At 48.6% G+C, this 18,270-nt stretch overlaps 5 protein-coding genes across 5 annotated transcripts; 3 read left to right on the top strand and 2 right to left on the bottom strand.

The window, feature by feature from the left end:
- The first annotated feature begins 667 nt into the window (after positions 1 to 667).
- B0J16DRAFT_302899 (P-loop containing nucleoside triphosphate hydrolase protein) lies at positions 668 to 4,301 on the top strand. Its single transcript, XM_046124655.1, has 3 exons — positions 668 to 1,209; positions 1,263 to 2,442; positions 2,494 to 4,301. The coding sequence occupies exons 1-3, from the start codon at positions 960 to 962 to the stop codon at positions 3,938 to 3,940; spliced, it is 2,877 nt and encodes a 958-aa protein (XP_045985136.1). The 5' UTR covers positions 668 to 959; the 3' UTR covers positions 3,941 to 4,301.
- A 2,986-nt stretch (positions 4,302 to 7,287) lies between these two features.
- B0J16DRAFT_302895 (general substrate transporter) lies at positions 7,288 to 9,108 on the top strand (the record flags this gene model as incomplete). The annotated part of the gene is made up of 4 exons (XM_046124654.1): positions 7,288 to 7,714; positions 7,767 to 7,913; positions 7,965 to 8,404; positions 8,464 to 9,108. 4 exons carry the CDS (start codon positions 7,288 to 7,290, stop codon positions 9,106 to 9,108), a joined length of 1,659 nt encoding a protein of 552 aa, XP_045985135.1.
- A 438-nt stretch (positions 9,109 to 9,546) lies between these two features.
- Positions 9,547 to 11,178, bottom strand: B0J16DRAFT_371089 (uncharacterized protein; the record flags this gene model as incomplete). Its single annotated transcript, XM_046130388.1, has 5 exons — positions 9,547 to 9,605; positions 9,688 to 9,837; positions 9,888 to 10,488; positions 10,538 to 10,762; positions 10,810 to 11,178. 5 exons carry the CDS (start codon positions 11,176 to 11,178, stop codon positions 9,595 to 9,597), a joined length of 1,356 nt encoding a protein of 451 aa, XP_045985134.1. The 3' UTR covers positions 9,547 to 9,594.
- A 1,991-nt stretch (positions 11,179 to 13,169) lies between these two features.
- Positions 13,170 to 14,866, bottom strand: B0J16DRAFT_110838 (uncharacterized protein). The gene has a single exon (XM_046121436.1). It carries the CDS (start codon positions 14,626 to 14,628, stop codon positions 13,186 to 13,188), a length of 1,443 nt encoding a protein of 480 aa, XP_045985133.1. The 5' UTR covers positions 14,629 to 14,866; the 3' UTR covers positions 13,170 to 13,185.
- A 512-nt stretch (positions 14,867 to 15,378) lies between these two features.
- On the top strand, positions 15,379 to 16,390 carry B0J16DRAFT_110826 (late endosomal/lysosomal adaptor and MAPK and MTOR activator-domain-containing protein). The gene is made up of 3 exons (XM_046121435.1): positions 15,379 to 15,633; positions 15,711 to 15,856; positions 15,911 to 16,390. The coding sequence occupies exons 1-3, from the start codon at positions 15,580 to 15,582 to the stop codon at positions 16,200 to 16,202; spliced, it is 492 nt and encodes a 163-aa protein (XP_045985132.1). The 5' UTR covers positions 15,379 to 15,579; the 3' UTR covers positions 16,203 to 16,390.
- The last annotated feature ends 1,880 nt before the right edge of the window (positions 16,391 to 18,270 follow it).

Raw genomic sequence — 18,270 nt, 5'->3', positions numbered from 1 at the left:
CGGAAATAAGCAAAGAAGTTACTCTGTACCTTCCTCCTTCTAGGTAGCAATCCTTAGGGACGGGACGTTGGCGGCAGGTGGGACCCACTTCATTGATCATAATGTCAGGCAGTCATTGTTTCAGAGCACATCACTAAGACTTGATTTCACTCGACGTCAGTTAATTGATTGAAAACAGTAAATGTAATGAAATGATTGGCTGACGAGAACTCTATCGATAGCAACTGTGGGGAGATATCTGACATGCGGTTCAGGGGAATTGTAGCAAGTGTTCCTGGGTGTAGCCCGACCTCCTATTTTATCTGCAGTAGCAGGGGTGCTGTCTGACCAACTCCACCAAGCATTAAGTGCTGTTAGGATGATTGAGAGCGATTGCGATAAAAACAGCTTTCTATATAATTGGGCACGATTAAAATGAACTTGAACGCTTATGGGATATATCTAGATGCTCTTGTATTATTTTAAAATTTGTTGATAAATTTGCGTACCCACAATAACCGCTAAGTCCCACGCGCTCTATCAGCTGTTATCGAAACAGCGTGTTGCCCCAGAGCAACGGTAGCGTCAGTTGAAAGAAGCAAGCACGTCCCAGGCAGCCAACCGCCAATCGTTGGACGGCATTGCAATAGATGGAGAATCCTCAATTCAATCTTCTCTCGATCGTTGTATTTACTTCAGATGCTGTGATACCACTTCTCATCTGTCCAATCTTCAAATCTATCACTCATTTATAACCTATTACTCACTATTTCTTTTATCATCTTTGTTCTAATACCTTCGTTCTCATATGTCCTGCTTCCCTAGCTGCCTAGGAAAGAATCGACTTCAGCTTCATTAACCAATCTTAAGGCAGACAAACAGACGGCACTACGACAGTGGCATTCATTCATTTAATTCACTTTTTTCTTCAAACTGCGCCATAAAACCAGCTGCACGGCAGCTGCGCACAACTGCATTTCATGTCTTCTCACACCAACCACAACCATTCTTCTCATACAATGCGTCACCCTACAAGACGTCGAGAACCTCGGAGCCACAACCGCTCCATCAAACCAGATCCTGATTCTTCTGCGAATAATTTGTATCCAGATTCAGACACTCATAACTTTGGCGCGCCTCCGACACCTTCAGCTGCTTCTAGCTACGGAGGCAGCACAACCCACATCCCTCCTGACCAGGCCTTCTATAGGCACGGCAGATCAGATGCCCGTGAGTATCTCACCACTACTGATGAATCGCACACACTGACAAAACTCTCGAAGCGGCTCCAAGTGAACGCACCACTGAACCTGAACCTCTACTGAGAGAGCTCAGGATGCGCCCCAACGCTGCGGCGGACAGCCCAACCAGCATCCCTGTGGATGGGAGCTTCTTCCAAACTTCTTTTCAGGACATTGGAAAGAAACTAAAAGCATGCAACGACACACTGGGCGAGCTTCAACAGCTCGGAGTGTCTCATGATGTTCCGCTCCCTGAACTTGTGCTCGTCGGTGATCAGTCTGCTGGCAAATCCAGTCTCATGTCAGGTCTCGCTAACCTAGAACTTCCGCGAAGTGAAGGCACCTGCACACGCTGTCCCCTTCACATCAGGGTCTCTCGGAGCCACGATCCATCTTGCCGAGTATGGCTACGCAAGGAATATTCCTACCAGCCTCCGCCTGGTGGTCGGATCTCTGAGAGCGACGTCACCAACAGCGACCCTTTCTTTCCTTGGCGCAAGCGAGTGGCTGCGATCCATGAATTCAAGACCATGATCGATCATAGTGAAATCGAAGAGGTTCTTCGGTGGGCTCAGATCGCTATTCTCAATGACGACAAAAGTCCCGAACTATTCGTCCCAGGTTCCGGCTCCATCGCCGTCAATGTCCCCATTGATGAGGCAGCCGAAACTGTCGCGGCCAAATTCTCGCCGAATATTGTTGCTCTCGAAATCAAGGGCCCTGAACTCCCGGACCTTTCTTTTTACGATATGCCTGGAATATTCCAGAACCCTGCCGATGCGAGTGATGACTATCTGGTCAGTGTTGTGAGAAACCTGTCCAGGGAATATATCCAGCATCCCTCAGCGATCATAATGTGCTCTATGCCCATGAACAGCGACGCCGAGAACTCATCGACCTTTGGCTTGGTTCGCAGACTGGGTGCTCTTAATCGTACAATCGGTGTATTGACCAAGGCCGACTTGATTCCAGAGGGTGGCAACCATGAACAGTGGCTCGCCATCATGAGGGGGCAAGCCCACATCACTGGCCTCGGCTACTTTATAACTTCTCGTCCTCAAGGGAAAGATCTAGACGAACTCAAGAAGTGGGAGGAGCTTGTCTTCGTTGAACACAACATGGAGCGATGGCCCGCTACTTTCCACGGCTTCTCTGATCGCTGTGGAGTTGAGAAGTTGAAAGCATTTCTGTCAGAGAAGCTTGGTCAAGAATTTGCAAAAAGGTATGCCCAACGGCTCAAGATATATACATTAAGCTAACATGCTGCAACAAGTCTACCTCGGATCAAACAAACACTTAGACACCACCTGAACAGCATTGTCGAGCAACTGTCTAAGTTGCCCGAGTTGCCTTCTAATGTCGAACTTGAAGTGCAAACCAGCGTGATGGAGTTCGGCGAGCAGGCTCGATCACAGTTGAAGCCTTCAGAATTCTCGAAAGAATTCGTTCCACTGCCAGAGAACTTTCGTGATTGTCTTCTGGAAATGAAACCGAAGTTCACACTCAGAGATAGCAGCGACATCCCCGTTGTGGATATCTCTGACGACGAGTCAGATGCTGGGTCAGTGGCCACAGTCACGAACCCGAACACACCCAGCAAGCGACGAACAATGGCTCCGCCAACCACACCGTCAAAACGTATGCGCATGGAACAGGCACCTTCGGGGACACCCTCTCGTCCACAACTGAAACCCGAAGAAAGTCGAGCTACCGCAGGGTCGGCATCTCCTGCCCCGCGTCGGCAAGGGTTTCCACATCCCTTTACTCCTTTCAGTAACGTTGGAAGAGGGTTTAGAACACTTCGCCAGGTGCGAGATGAGATCAAGGCTAAAACCAGAGCTGGTGTTCCAGATATCATCACGGAGGAGGTGTACGATGACATGTGTCGTGAGGCAATCGAACCTTGGTCGGGGCCAATGAAAGCATTCCTTGATAAGGTTATGAGTCTGCTGCATACTATGCTTGAGAAAGCTCTTGCTTCCTCGTTCGCTCGGCTCAACAAACGACTGATCTATCAAGAGTGCCAAAAGATTTTGGCAGACTATCTTGAGGAACGTCGCCGGGAGACTATCGGCGCCCTCGAAAGTGTATATCGACTCGAAACATATGGTCTGTTCACTGTCAATCAAGAAGCATTCCGCAGATACCAGAAGGACGAGCAAATTCTGCTGACAAGATATCGCCACCAAATGCGCATGCAGGCTGCAGGATACGGAGATGGCCGACCTCCTGTTCCCTGGGAGAGTCTCACGGAGGACAAGCGAGTGCTTGACGAGAAGCGGCGCGAAAATGAGACGACCAAGCTTGGGCCTGACTCTTTCGAGCGGGAGCTTGAAGTGGTAGCATACGTTAGAGGCTACTACCGCCTTGCAGCGCTGAGGTTCGCGGATGCCATAGCATTGCACATCACGAATGGCATGATACCTCTGATCCAGCGACAACTCCCCTATCATCTCGACAGAAAACTAGGTCTTGGTGGAGCTGACTCTCAGAGTATCTACGAGAGGCTTATGGAAGAGGATCCGACCACGGCCGCTAGACGAGGGGTGCTCAGGGGCGAGCGCGAGAAATTTGTGAGGGCTTTGGACAGCATTGAGGAGCTGGAGCGCGGAGCTGGAAGCAGCACCATCTCGGAAGAGGATCACAACTACAACGACGATGACGATGACATGGTTGATCTACCTCTTATGAGCGGTGCTCTTCCGGCCGAAGAAATCTAAAACGGTGTGTCATCACGCAACTGGTTGTTTACCATGATTTGTCTGGGGCGTTGTCAAGCTTACTGCATTTGCCAGTTGTCTCCTGTTGTTTATTTGGGAAATGCTTGTATTGGGAACGGATTGTCTGGAACTTTGCTTGCTCTTGTTTTCTTTGTTCTGTTATCTGGTACGGAAAGGAAAAGTATTGGTCGTCAAGTCGATGTATGGTTTGGAGTTGAGAAGCGGGTGAAGAAGCTCACCCGCACGTCCGATGAAAAGTTGATGTCAACCAACATAGTTTACCAATGTCATTAGGGGAGGCCTCTTGAGAGAGAGTCCGGCGATTCCAGTTCGACTGGGTATTTAAGATCTATTTGCCGTCATCAAAAGCCGTGTATTGAAGTGACATTTGTGCTGAGGTGTGAAGTTTGCCAAGATTTCGGTCATAACATCAAGTCAACCCATGAGGCGCAGAAAAGCAAATCAAATTCGAACCATCAAACAAAATACGAAGTACAATGCATTCGCAGCACCTCGGAATCCCAATATCCGAAAAGTGATTTGATAGATAATAGCAGGCTAAATTGATGCGATAGGCCTGGACTACCTAGCCAACGGAAATAGATTGATCGTTGTTAGGCGTGAAATTGCCAGCCACAACCGACGAACCGACTGAAGGATTCAAGAGATGGTGTCTCGGGTCTCAGGGCTGGCTTTTGAAGGGTGCAAGAGCCAGGCGGTGGAGGCTAACGCAGGTGTCTCTTACCTCGTGGCAACGAACGCGGGGGTTTCCTAACTTGTTGGATGGGAAGGAGTCACGGGAATGGGAGTCCCTCCTTCTTCAAATGTGACTTGAGTCTAAATTTTACCTTATTCTAGGTAGCTCCTGCTCTTTCAGCTCGCCCTTTTCGTCTTTCTCTTTAGGCTATTCTCGGGATGTCATGAACTGAGATCCTACAAAGACTATCTCCAGCATCAGTCAGTCGCTTCTAACCATCCTTTCGGTTATTATGCATGCATGCACGTCTCGACGTTGGTGTGCACCTTCATTTACACTTTAAGATTGACGTTACAACGGTCGCGCTACCTAGACCGGTCTAGTCAGATGAGACACACGCACTGCAGCTACAGTACAGATGGCGCCAGGCGGTAACAGGTCAGAGCCTTATTGTCAGCAAATAATCGCCGACTATTGTCGTCCTATCAGGTATTTCTCGGCATCCATCCCGCGCAACCGTATTCCATTCCCATTAGCCCTAAGGGCGTTCTATTGTTGTTCAATCTAATGACTCTCTTTCCGCTAATAAAGGTACCAACCGATGGACGATTCCATACCAGACTCGCTGCTTTATCCGGTTATGGAATAATTCATCTATTATTGATTCGGATTCATCAATACGGAGCCAGCCCCGTTTTCTCTTGGCCCGCTTTGCCTGTCGATAACCGAAAATCTTCTTATGGCTGGGCGACTGAAGATCCTATGGGTCTGCCAAGTACCAAGAGCTTTCGCTTCCCCGTTACAGAATACAGCCGAGATCTGATTGATGCCCTCGATTATTCTGGGCATCTTCTCCAGATTTACCAAGCCGCTGGGCTCCTTAGACCGCATTGACCAGCCGGCGTCTACCGACAGTCGTGTATATGGTTTGATATGAAGCCCGAATTATCGTGCGAAATCTATCACTTCAAGTAACAGCCGCGTGATTCCTCCAACGGGCCTGAGATCCGAAAAGAGGCGTTTTTAGCCCCTCGTGTTACGCAGTACGCACAATCCTACCCTTTACCGTACGCCTCTTCCTTCTTGGAGGCTGCTGTGGTGTAATTTCATTGGGCAATCCCTGAAACCTACCGGGAGATCGTAGCACGGTGGGCGAAGGATGAAACCGACTTAAGTTAGGAGACACATGGCTTGGTCCTTTTGCCTTCCGGGAGGTTAGATCAAATCTCTACCCCAAGTTCCCAAAACGATGAACACGCCATAGACGGAGTCGATAGAAGTGGTCACACACAAACATGCACTACCGAGGGCGGCCCTTGGCTGGTTTGGTTGCTGGCACTCTGCTTTTTCGCTCCGGTGTTCGTTTACCCCAGATCCCTACCCCAGGTCCCTTCCCCGGTCTGGCCCCAGACCCTCTACGGTTTTGGTTATAGGGACAAGGGTTGGTTGGTGTCAACTCTACTTGGCGGATGAATGCCAAACCCATTTTTCCGGTTGCACTAGACTATGCAGAAGCGACAAGGGCTACATCGATGGATCTAGACTTTTGTCTTTTGCGGACCAGGTTGGGAGATATCAGGGGTATCACAGCTGACCTTGGTACAGTACAGGTCAGCACGGTGAGGAACAATGAGTTGCATCATTTCTTTCGAACATCGCTGTTTTGTGCAATGACAGTATACAATAGAGCCGACAGACTTGAATGGGTATGTCGTTCGAATAAGCAAGATAAAGTAATCAAATTGTGGGTAGTCTGCGCTAAGAATCTTATGTCTAAGTCGATAAAATGGGTCTACCCTCCTCGGATCTCACCTACGATCGTCTTTGCTTATCAGCTTGTCAAAGCCCGACTCTCTCGATTAACAGTTGTCGAGACGTTTGAGATTCGTAGACGACTCATTTAGCCTCGCAGTCTCTTCACCCTCAATCAGACCACCTCATTATGCTATGCTGGAGATCAATTGTTCGAGACAAGCGGCACGTACAGTACGAGATTGGCCACTGCGGCCCAGTCCTATGAACTTGAACCATTTTGGGGTCGAGATTGCTGGCACTTATAAGCAATGCTACTAGGGAAGTGGGAAATCTAATATAATTGGGTAAAGGTCTCGCACTCCTGTCTCGACCCGCTGATGGTGCATTGCAGGTCGCTCAATTGCTCCATCTTGGGTTGACTTCCCCGTCCCAGCATGCACTGTCCCAGCGTGATCTACCGACTCTGCCCAAGCAAGATAGCCCCAGGTACATGTTCATGGTACGTAGCATTCAAGATGCTACTCAAGATTTAAACGAGGCAACTAAAGCTGTTTAGCCGTCTTGCCGTTGCGGGTGATCCTACACACACCACGTCCGGCTCAGGGATCCACCTTGCTGTACCTGTGCATTTTCTGGACCCATGCACGAGTGATTGATCATGGATCCAGATGTTTGATACTCCATGAAGAGGAGGTCTGTGTTAATCTGGGGTCGACCGGGGTAGTCGCTGCTTCTATTTACTGCAGACATTGTCTTTATAAGAAGCAGTGCAATCCCGGGGAAACCTGGGTCTTTTCTTCCTCACTCTCTTCACGAGACGAATCACTACTCCATTCATTGGACCAATACATAGTCAACTTGATTTACATCGTTGATCGATTGTATCCAACTCGCAATGGCTCTGCCAAAGTTCTTGCAGCCTATCGGCTCAAAGGCTCCTGTCCATAGCGACCGGGTCGCCTTCGATGTCGCCCAAGCTGATGCTCCCAGATTCGAAAAGGTCATCTGGTACAAGGAACCTCATCTTCGCAAACTTTACTTCCTCATCATTTTCCTGCTGATTGCCTCAGCCACCACCGGATATGATGGTATGATGGTCAACACCTCCCAGCAGATGGACAGGTGGAAGGAGTACTTCCCTGAGCACACGAACGACAGCAAGCTCGGTATTCTCATCAACATGTACAACATTGGTTCCATTATCTCTTTCTTCATCGTCCCCTACCTCGCTGATAACTGGGGCCGAAAGCCCACTATCATGACTGGCTGTGTCATCATGATTATTGGTTCTTTCCTCTCTGCTTTCTGCAATGGCTACGGCAGTAAGTCTTGAACACCCATCTTTCTTGTATCTGTATTAACCAGTTTTTCTAGTGTACATGGGCGGTCGATTCATCCTTGGTTTCGGCAACTCTCTGGCCCAAATGTCCTCCCCCATGCTTCTTACTGAGATCTGCCACCCTCAGCACCGTGGTCCTCTTACTGCCGTCTACAACTGTCTCTGGAACTTGGGTTCTCTGAGTAAGTCACTCTCTTATCTTGACAGAAAGGATGGTCACTGACACTCTGTAGTCGTTTCCGTTGTCGGTTGGGGCACTGCGAGCATCAAGAGTGACTGGTCATGGCGATCCATCACCTTCATTCAAGCCGTCCCTTCCATCATCCAGCTTTGTGGTATCTGGTGGGTTCCTGAGTCGCCTCGTTTCCTTATCAACAAGGACAGACCTGAAGAGGCTCTCCGTATTTTGGCCAAGCACCATGCCGGCGGTGACGAGCACAACGCTACAGTTCAGTTCCAATACCGCGAGATCAAGGAGACAATCCAAGCCGACAGCGCTACCAAGTCTACTCGCTACATTGACTTCTTCAAGACTCGGGGTAACATGTGGCGTCTCGCCATCATCATCTCCCTTGGTATCATCTCTCAGTACTCTGGTAACGCTATTTTCTCCAACTACATGGACATCATTTACGAAGGTGCTGGTATCAAGGAACAAAACCAGAAGCTTGCTGTAAGTTTTTTCGTCTCATCACTCAGTCACTGCTTTACTGACCAGTCTTTCTTTACTAGCTCTCTGCTGGAAAGACCATTCTCGATCTGGCTATTTCCATTGGTGCTGCCTTTACCGTTGATAAGGTCGGACGTCGTCCTCTCTTCCTTGTCTCCATCACTGGTATGGTCTTCGGTTTCGTCTTCTGGACCATCACCGGTGGTATCTACGAGAACTCAGAGTACACCATTGCTCCCACCAAGGATATGCCTGATGGTGGTGTTGGATACTCCAACAAGGGCGCTGGCTTTGCTCAGATCGCTGCTGTTTGGATCTTCGGTGTCTTCTACGACATCGGTTGGTCTGGTCTGCTCGTCGCTTACGCCCTTGAGGTCCTTCCCTTCCATCTCCGTGCTAAGGGTATGATGATCATGAACATCACTGTCCAGGCCATCCTCGCCATTGGTAACCAGACCAACAAGGTTGCGTGGAACAACATGCCCAACCACTGGAACTTCATGCTCTTCTACACCCTCTGGGACTTCTGCGAACTTGTCTTCGTCTATTACTTCTACGTTGAGACCAAGGGTCCCACTCTCGAGGAGATTGCCCGTATCTTTGACGGTGATGACGCTGTTGCCCACATCGATCTCGCCCAGGTCGAGAAGGAGACCGCTATTGTCCGCCATGAGTCAATCACCGAGTATCCTACTTCCAAGGCTTGAAGTAGTTTCGTGTAAATTTTACGACTATGGCTATGCTCGATGTGGCTATTTGACATCAGGCAGCCTATGCGATCTTTGACAGGATTATTTTTAGCAAGCGTGTTCTCATGTAGTAACGTTGGATGGCACCTCGACGAACCGAAAGGTCAGAAAAATCAAAACGCATGTTTCTATATACCATCGTCGGGTTTTCTATAAGCTTTATATTACTTTCTCTTCCTCATCGTTGTCTTATCATTGCCTGTGACCATATGCATATACATACCCAACCTTCTTGAAATACTTGGACGACTTCACTAGAGATTTATGTCTGTAATAGCTACATTTCCTAGTTGTCCTCAGTCGAAGAAAGACTCAATCTATTTTTTTGGTCTCCAGTGTCATTGAATTTCTACTTCTCTAAGCTTTATAAATATCTTTATCAGTTTAAAACTATCGGTAGTATCTTCTCATATCCTGAACCCCATGTCTAACCGATACTCCCGTCTATGGGGATTCTAAGACATGATCTAAATGCATAATTCTACAAAGGAAAAAGGTGAAAGTTCTTGAAGCTCCCATATCACAACCACGGCTAACCTTCTTCCGGAGTCCACAACATAGGCTCGGCGCATATTTGAGAGCGCGCAAAAGATCTATACCGATCGAGAATATCGGTTTGATCCATCCCTGCCCGTTGACTTCCGAAGCTATAATGAGCAGCGACGCCTCTCCCATCAGCAACGGCATCTATAGAATTTGTCAGTAAAGTAGTTGGCTATCGGGCTGTGTTCACTTACGTCTTCCTAGCGCTCGCGGTACGGCACATGTGAAATAGTCCTCGTCGTCTGCTTCGATCGGTTTGGCACGATTGATGTCTCGGCCTAGCAAGGCAACGAACTGTATGCCCATTCTCTCGTACTGAAAGTCCCATGTGCCGAACTTGTAAGCGGATAGCTTCTTCTTCCAGAGGTTCTCAAAGAAGCTGAAGTGTTCCTGCGCGCCAATCTTCCACTCAGTCCAGCCGCGGCCCATAGGGTTATACTCGGTCGTCTCAATAGGCGTTGAGTCGAGAATGTGATCCTTCCCACTGTTGTCGAGTGGCAGCCAGCGGTGCTTGGTACCCTCAGGTTCCCAGCCCTCGAGCGAGAATGCCTCAGGGCCATTCCATGGAGGAAGATTTAAAGGGCTCCATTCCCCTCTCTTCGTACCGGAAGATTCGACTGGTAAAGTCTTACTGTAGGAGTCAATTTCGGGAAGATAAGGTCTTATGGCACCAAGATTCCAGTGTACCCAGCTAAGAAGCGGTTGATTAACGACATTTGCCGAGACGATATAGTATTCTGGGTGATCTATCTTCTTTTTCACGATTGATGGGATGACACTGTCTTCCATAAAGACCTGCGTGCGTTAGTACACATAGCAATCCCAACTTAACCAGCGAACTTACGATATCGTCGTCGATCTTGACGTACATGACATTGTCTTCAACGCGATCGTAAGAGTTGGCGAAACCGTTTGAGAAGTTATCTTCATCAGACATCTCGATCTCCCACTTCTCATATGCATCTTCGCTCTTCATAAGCTTTTCCAAAAGTGCAAGGTCTTGGGGATCTTTGGTTCGCTCCACGAATATGACTCCATCAAGTAGACCTCCATTCTTAACGAGATTGCGCTGCGGGTGTTAGCTCTTTTTCATAATTTAATGCACATGAAGTATACCTTGAGATAACAATCCAAGATCGAGACGGTTTGCCGCCGCCCATAAAAGACAAGACCCATGACCTTGTCGACACCATCGGGCTTCTCCCAGTATGCTAGATCATCCATGTTCTCTCCATTTGCTGACCAGAACCGTGGAAGTGTCTTGGGCTTTTTGCGACTTGCGGATTTCTTAGGGTTGGGCATCGGTATCGGCGGTAGCGGTTCAAGAGCGTGGATCTGAACAGCGACTATATCCCTCTGTCTCCATACTGTGGTAGCCATCATCAACATTACTATAACGGCGCATATTCCGACATAGCTTCGTGTACAGTTCAGAACCCGGGTTGGACCGATTGGGGCTGTAGTTGACGGTTGTGATGATTTCATTGTGTTTGCTGGTTGTCAAATGGAACGCATCAACCCCCAGCGAACATTTGGCTGAAAGACTCTTATATCTAAGTAGTCGAACAGCGTCATAGGCCTCCGCATGATGGCTGTTCGAGAATTACCAAGCAATACTAGACCCGTCAGTCAAGCTTCTTGGCGTATGAGATGAACAGAGAAGCCTTTCCATTCTAGTAAAGATCGGGGTCCATCATGGTCGAGTCCCTAACTCGAGGGGGAGCCGGGGCCGATGTGCGACGTCTTTGGTGATGACCGACGATGTTATTGTCCTATTGAAACTGTTTGTTCCACGATACACGGAGCACCGGCACGACCCATCACGGGGAGTTGTCGCCTGGTGCATGCAACCGTCGTGAAGTCATACGCCTCATCCCGTTTTGGGCCTCGGCGATCAGGAACGATAAGACAGATACAAGAAGACCTGACACTTGACGTCGGCATGGCCGCCGATCTAGTGTCTGGTCCGGATAGGGTAACGTGGGAAGAGTGCTGTGATAGGTGTCAAGACGTTGTGCACCTCGCAAACATAACCAGTCGTAGAAATCCTAGAGTCATGGTACCTTGATCCACCAAAGATTACTAGATGCCAATGCAATTGAGGATAAAGCGTTTATGGTTTCTCTGCTCGCAACGAGAGTCAAGAGAACTCAGACTCAAGATTGAAGTGGTCTTGGGAAACAATGGTGGCTGGATGTCTCGGTCCAAAAAGATCCGAGACATTCTTACCCGATCCCTCAGAACATTTCGAATCAAAGGGACGGAAACGGCCAATTGTATCACGCGTAGGTTGAAATCGTAACATTGAGTGGTACAAAAACGTCGCTAATCTCAAAAACCTATGGTTATGTTGTGTTGGTTCGAGGTTCCTGGCTAATGCATGTGATAATGCTGATCATCCAGGAACTTATGCATACTAGATTCGGCTATCACTTCCGTAGCCATTTTCGGTACAAGTAGACTTGTAACTGGCGTATTCAACCATAACTGCACCCCCTTGGTCTGATTCGAGATGGTTGTGCCTTGCTTGTTGAGTCTGGGCTTTAATCTCTGGCAACTAAGATAGGATGAAAGGTTTTGAGACATCGGATGCCCTTTGTATGGCGACTGACTCTGCTACTTCTAGTTTCAAGTGCGCAAAAGAGTCAATTGATGATTGGTTTCCGAAGCTTTAGGTTACGATGCCACTAGGTGAATCTCTAGTATAAGATGTTGCCGAATTGAGTTGGTGCATCAAGCCAACATTCCAAACAATTCAAGTCAAGAAAAAATTGAAAAGCGTCAGAAGAAGTGAAGAAAGGATATAGTAAGAAAGATAATAAAGGATTTTTAATCATTCTGTACAGTGCATGTACGCTGCTAATACCACTCAAAATCTGTCTATAGACGGTTCTCCGAGAGACTACCGTCATGACTGCATTGTTCAATGATACAATTATTTTACTCTGGTGTTGGATGAGCAATTTAAATCTATTGTCTCCTTCTTATTGCCTTCCTTATTTTTTCTGCATATCGTCTTAGAACAGTTGATAAAGTAACCTTTCCTGCCTTCGAAGACTCAGCGTTAATATAGGGTATTTGGTTACCCATGATACAGACGCAAGCTCACCTAACAATGGGACAAGTTTACACGTAACTATTCGGGTTGTTCCGCTTATCAGTATTTTAAAAATTGTTCAAAGCCTAAAGAACGACATTAGACAGTGGTGGTAAGATATTTGAATACGATACAAACTTTATGTGACGAACGGGTAGCGAAAGGTCGAGCACAGAACAGCTTTCCATGGTGAGATCACTTCAACAGCACCAAAGTGATATTGATATAATTGTTTTAGAATTCAATACTATAGAAAACGTAATTACTACCATGAATACTGATTACAGGCCCAGATTAAAATCCTCCACTAGCATGCCATTGATATCATCCGATGAAAACTCCCCTCATTTTTGTAAACACTAGGAAACAGATGCGGTATGGTTGAGCGTCACCCATCACCACCGAACAGACAGAGGTGAGCGAGCCTTCTTGGCAACTGCGGTACTCGAAGGCTCAACGGTCACAACCACGGTGTTGTAGACGGTCGCTATGCTGGTAGAAACAGCAAAGGAATCGCATCCAGTGGGATCAGCACCATAAACCTCGGTGTAGGTATCACCATTACCATAGGTGAGGACCTTGGTGTAGACAGGGACGTTAGAGTTGTAGCCATTGTTGCCATCCTGATCCTTGGTAGGATATTGGCCCTTGCTATCATCGTTCTGGTAGTCCTTGCCATCGTCACCAGAACCTGGGTATTCCGAGTTGTCAGGCCCCTTGTTGTCATAACCGGTCTTGTCGTTGTCGTAACCGGGGCGGCAGGGTTGGCCGTCTTCCTTGGTGCAGGTGGAATCGCCAGTCTCAGGATCGTAGACAATAACTTCGACTTCAGGCTGGCCCGTGTAAGTTGCAGTCCTGGTGAAAGTCTCGCAGTCTTCGTCTGTTGGGCTGGCGGATCCATAGCGAACAGGAGCTGTCAAGGTATAGGTGTGAGGAGCTTCAACAATAGTGGTGTCGTACTCGCCATTGTCCTTGGCGATAGTGCTGACGGTTGGCTCCGGCTTGACAATGACGGTGTAGTCCTTGTCGCCTTCATGTACGGTCTTGGTGACGACGTAGTTGTTCGTGTTTTCGGCAGTGACTGTCTTGACGATCTTCTTTCCGTCTCCAAGAGTCATAGTCTTGACAACCTCATAGTTATCTCCACCTGTGACGGTGACGACCTTTTCCTTGCCATTATCCTGGGTAACAGTCTTGACAACGGTGTTGTAGCCTCCATCCGTGTAAGTCAAAGTCTTGACCTTTCCATCATCGATAACCGTAACTGTGTGAGCAGCATCGGGGTACTTGACATTGTCACTATCACCTCCATTGTAACCAGGGGAGCCAGCACTGGGAGCGGGATATCCGTTGCTGATTGTCACGGTCTTGGGTCCGGGTTGGTATCCGTTGCCGTTCGAGTTTCCAGGGCCAGGATACACGTTAACTTGTTTGGTGACGATGCGTTGATTGGTCTCTGTTTCGGTGACGGTGACAACCTTGCCAGGTGCAGTGATGGTAACAGTCTGCTTGGGCGGATCAAGAGTCTCACCCTGGCTGATGTACACGACCTTGGTCTCAGGCTTCTGGTAGTTCTGGGTGACAGTGACAGTCTTCCCAGGTTCGCCGTGCTCTGTAACCGTGACAGTGTGATAAGAGCCCTTGGGGTCTGAGACAGTGACGGTCTCGTATGACCCAGCTGGTTTGGTGACGGTTACTGTGTGAGAACACTCTTGCTGCTCGCCTTCCATTGTACACGGAGGGCATTGCGCAATTGTGTCTCGTGCGTACAGCCAGTCGAATCGTGCTTGAGCAAGAGGCACTAAAGCCAAAGTTGCCAATGAGGTAAAGCGAACCATTTTGAGGTTGGGTATTGGAATTGAGGGAGAATAAAAGGATTAGAGACTGATGAATCAACCACAATGATGGAGAGATGAGAGAAGTGTTGAAGATAATGAGAATGGATTCTGTCTGGACACAACGCCCATCTTTATAGTTGTTTTCCTTCTCATACATCTTAAGCTGCACGAACCTAGGGCAATGATAATATCACTACAAGGGAACATGATCAAGGAGAATTATTGCCAAGTGCAAAGGCGACAGCCATGGCACAAGGTGATCCTCGGATGAAGGAGGTCCATGATGGAAACATTGGCAATAGAAGAGGGACAGGAGTCATAGAGATCCCTTCACAGAGCGGGCCAGGAACAATATAATTGAATCATGAAAATGGGAAGGGAAGAAATAATTAACTGATAGACACTAGTCATTTGCCCTTGACAAAGGTATTGTTGGTGCTCCCTTATCCAGGGTTTGTAATGTCAAGGGAGTAAGCATCAAGGGATACACAATAGCAAACGTCTGTACTGCAGTTGTGGATTTTTGTCAAAGACTCCAAAGCGCATGAAAGGCAGTTTCCATGTTTCTTTACAAAACTGAACAAGATCAAGTCTTTGCCAGACTGAGGAATAAATGAGGAATGCTTTCATGTTGTTGTCACAATGTCCCAGCAGAATGGTAACGTAGCGGACGGGCCGGTGTTTACCCGACATGGCCTCGGGTTCCTGAGGAAGGACCCACCATGCGAGTAACGTACGTCGTGAGGCAGGCGCGACACACGACGAAAGCATCACGAAGTCACGAGGCTGTACGACCAACTTACAACCTTCCACGCTCCTTAATACGTACCCTATCTATTCGCCTTGTAGGCCATGTTCATGCGATAATTATCGACCGACTGCGACACTCGCTCGATACCAACCTTTCCCTCTACGATCTGCTATGGGAAACTGTTTTTCGATTACGCCATAATGGGAGCTTGCGCATCATGTTTAGGAAAGGGCGATGCCAATACTTATGACGAGGTGCGTGTCAAGCCATTACTATGCGCTTGCAATACAACCCCATTAACCAGGATATCCGCTAACGTTTGTTTTCGCAGGAGGAAGAGAGCCGCCTCCTTTATGACGAAGCCAATGGAATGCAATACGGTAGCTTTGGAGATCAAGCTATAAATGGAGAGAATGATACCCTCGAAGCTCAGCGCGAGAATGAGGCTCTACAGCGAGTCATCGCTAAAACCTCAGAGTACGTTGCTTTGGCAGATTTTGGAGCTTGGAAGATGCTAACATCGGCGGATAGTAACATGGTAGATATCTTCGACATCGCGCCGCAAGAGAATGGAAATCGTGGAACAACAACTCCCTTCGCTTATGCTGGCCAAGGCGCACGCCTTGCTCGATACCAGCATCTCGTGGCAAAGCTCAGTAAACAAGGTGAAAACACTCCTGTGAGCGGCGTCAAGGTGGACTGGCTGCCTGAAGACGAGACGATAGAGATGCAAAAGAACGGACCGGCCAGCATCAAGACCCTCGAGAGTGATGACGGACCCCTTGTGGGGACCTTTGCAGATGCTGCAGCGGCAATGCAGTGACGGCCGCATTTCTTCAACATACATACAAAGCAAAGTCCTGTTGTCAAAAGGGCTTCAAGCTGAAGGCTGGACACTGCCAGTGTGGAGAGTCGGCAGTTGCGGCGAAAGACTGCATGTTTCGTGATGGACGATCTAGGACGCTGCACACCGTACCTTTGAGTGTAGAGAGCTCAACTCCAGAATGCGGAAGGTCCCGCTTGCCCAGTCCAGTTTTATTTTTCATTTGGCTTGGTTCAACTTGGCCGGCATCTATCTTGGTTTAGCTCTGGAAGGGCATGTGGGTGAAGTGGAAACGATAGAATGAGCGGAACAGCACAAGGGACATGGGACGACTGACCAACCCATTTTCTTTTTATACTAACCGCAACTAATAAGGTCATTGCAGCCTCTCGATGTTTTCTGTTTCACAGAAACAGCAGAGCCTTTTGACCAGCAGAGATGGTCGCTGCATTGCGTAAAAACCCGACCAGGACACGATTCCTGATATGGCGTCAATTTCTCTTATCTCTTCTTTACCATACAATTTTTTTATGTTTTCATTAGTATTTTTTTCTGCAGGAACTTCTTTGATTGTTGTGGGTAGGAAGTGGACTTGTACAAACAGACACATCCAATCGAAAATTACAGAAAATTTCCCCCTCGTCTTGCTGAGCTGGGCCAGGGAACGCAACCCTAGTCCGCTTAGTGTTTCGACCCTCGTCATCAATCCATACCGTCGGCCTTTCTCTCACAGTCTGCGACACATGGCGAGGTCGAGCGTTGAGCTAGAGAGGGTCTTGCAGAGTCAAAGCCCAGCAATTCATCATCCAAGTGTGACTTAATTCTGTTCAACGATACCCATTAAGCAGCAGACACGTGCGCTCCCCTCACTTTGGCTCGCATTGGCTTTGAGGTGGCCTGGCAGCCAGTGCAGTGGGGTGGTAGCAGACGCTAGACCAGGGGACAGAGGTCAGAGATTCAAAGAGGATGGGTGGCCGTCCCTCTAGCTCTCTAGCTTGCCGTCGGCCCTCGATTTAGATTGGTTTTCTCCGGCTTCGGCTCGCACCGTTGATGGGCGACTTGCATGGGTCCCCATCCACTGGAGACCTTTTGATGGATCTCTTTCGTCAGCCCGAGCAAGATCCCGTCCACGTCCCAAGCCTTCGGGAATTGCTTGAGCAAGCTCTACGGCAGCCCTCCACCACAACACGACACCACGGGGGTCACTAACGGGTAGATGGGGGTGCGTTGAACCGCTCCATGAACGCCATCACGGTGGGTGAATGGCTGCATTCCAGAAGTAGGCGCGGAACTTATCCAGACTCTCGGGTTATGAGAGCCAAGTTGTCGGGAAACAAACAGCCCATCCATAAATAACCGTCTCTCTCATGAGACATTAGGCCCCTGAACCCCGTAGACGGGCGGTCCCGTCTCAGACAAGGCTCGAATTTAAGTCAAGCAGGGACTGCTCATGTCGGGATGCGCCCAAGACTACGTACAGTTTTGTACTCTGGTACTCTGCACAAACTGAGAGTGTCTGTGTGTGAATAACCTAACGGACACTATGAGCGGCGCGGGTCAGGCCGGGACGACCGGGGCCTTATGTACAAGGGAAAGGTCGTCAGAGGCGGACAGACATAAATCGACCAGTCAGATACGACACAGAATGAGCTCATGGGTTCAAATCCTCTGCGTCCACGTCCAAATCGTTCGCAGCATTTGTGCAGGTTGGACAAGCAAAGCTCGCATTGGCCTTTCGTCACATGCTGTTGTTATTTCATTGCAGCCTCTCTTCTCGAATGCTTCTATGGGGAACAACCCTGGCCAATTCGACAGACCGCATTTCGAGAACAGAATGCCTGCAATTCTGGCACAGCTAAGCTCGCCTGGCTAATTAATTACCTGAGTCTGAGCCCTGATGATCAGTCGTCTCCACCCGCTGTCCTTGCTCACACTCAAAGATTTCTGCTTTTGTACTCTGTACCTGCTGCGCTTCCTTCCTTGGAACTGCACTACACAATACTGAGTAGGACTGGTAGCTGCATGAGCGTTCTACGCTCGTTACTTTTGAGGCCTCCCAGGCTCTCGA

This window comes from Fusarium flagelliforme (genome assembly GCF_020744385.1).
Source record: "Fusarium flagelliforme strain FIESC 12 MPI-CAGE-AA-0113 chromosome Unknown B0J16scaffold_3, whole genome shotgun sequence".
Classification (NCBI taxonomy): domain Eukaryota; kingdom Fungi; phylum Ascomycota; class Sordariomycetes; order Hypocreales; family Nectriaceae; genus Fusarium; species Fusarium flagelliforme.
This window is presented reverse-complemented; position numbering and strand designations above follow the sequence as displayed.

Bases quoted from the DNA above. Each gene is read 5' to 3' on its own strand.
- B0J16DRAFT_302899 (XM_046124655.1), top strand. From the start codon at position 960: ATGTCTTCTCACACCAACCACAACCATTCTTCTCATACAATGCGTCAC. The intron at 1,210-1,262 runs GTGAGTATCTCA...AAACTCTCGAAG, and splicing joins GCACGGCAGATCAGATGCCC to CGGCTCCAAGTGAACGCACC. The intron at 2,443-2,493 runs GTATGCCCAACG...TGCTGCAACAAG, and splicing joins GGTCAAGAATTTGCAAAAAG to TCTACCTCGGATCAAACAAA.
- B0J16DRAFT_110838 (XM_046121436.1), bottom strand. From the start codon at position 14,628: ATGGTTCGCTTTACCTCATTGGCAACTTTGGCTTTAGTGCCTCTTGCT.
- B0J16DRAFT_110826 (XM_046121435.1), top strand. From the start codon at position 15,580: ATGGGAGCTTGCGCATCATGTTTAGGAAAGGGCGATGCCAATACTTAT. The intron at 15,634-15,710 runs GTGCGTGTCAAG...TTGTTTTCGCAG, and splicing joins ATGCCAATACTTATGACGAG to GAGGAAGAGAGCCGCCTCCT. The intron at 15,857-15,910 runs GTACGTTGCTTT...ATCGGCGGATAG, and splicing joins GTCATCGCTAAAACCTCAGA to TAACATGGTAGATATCTTCG.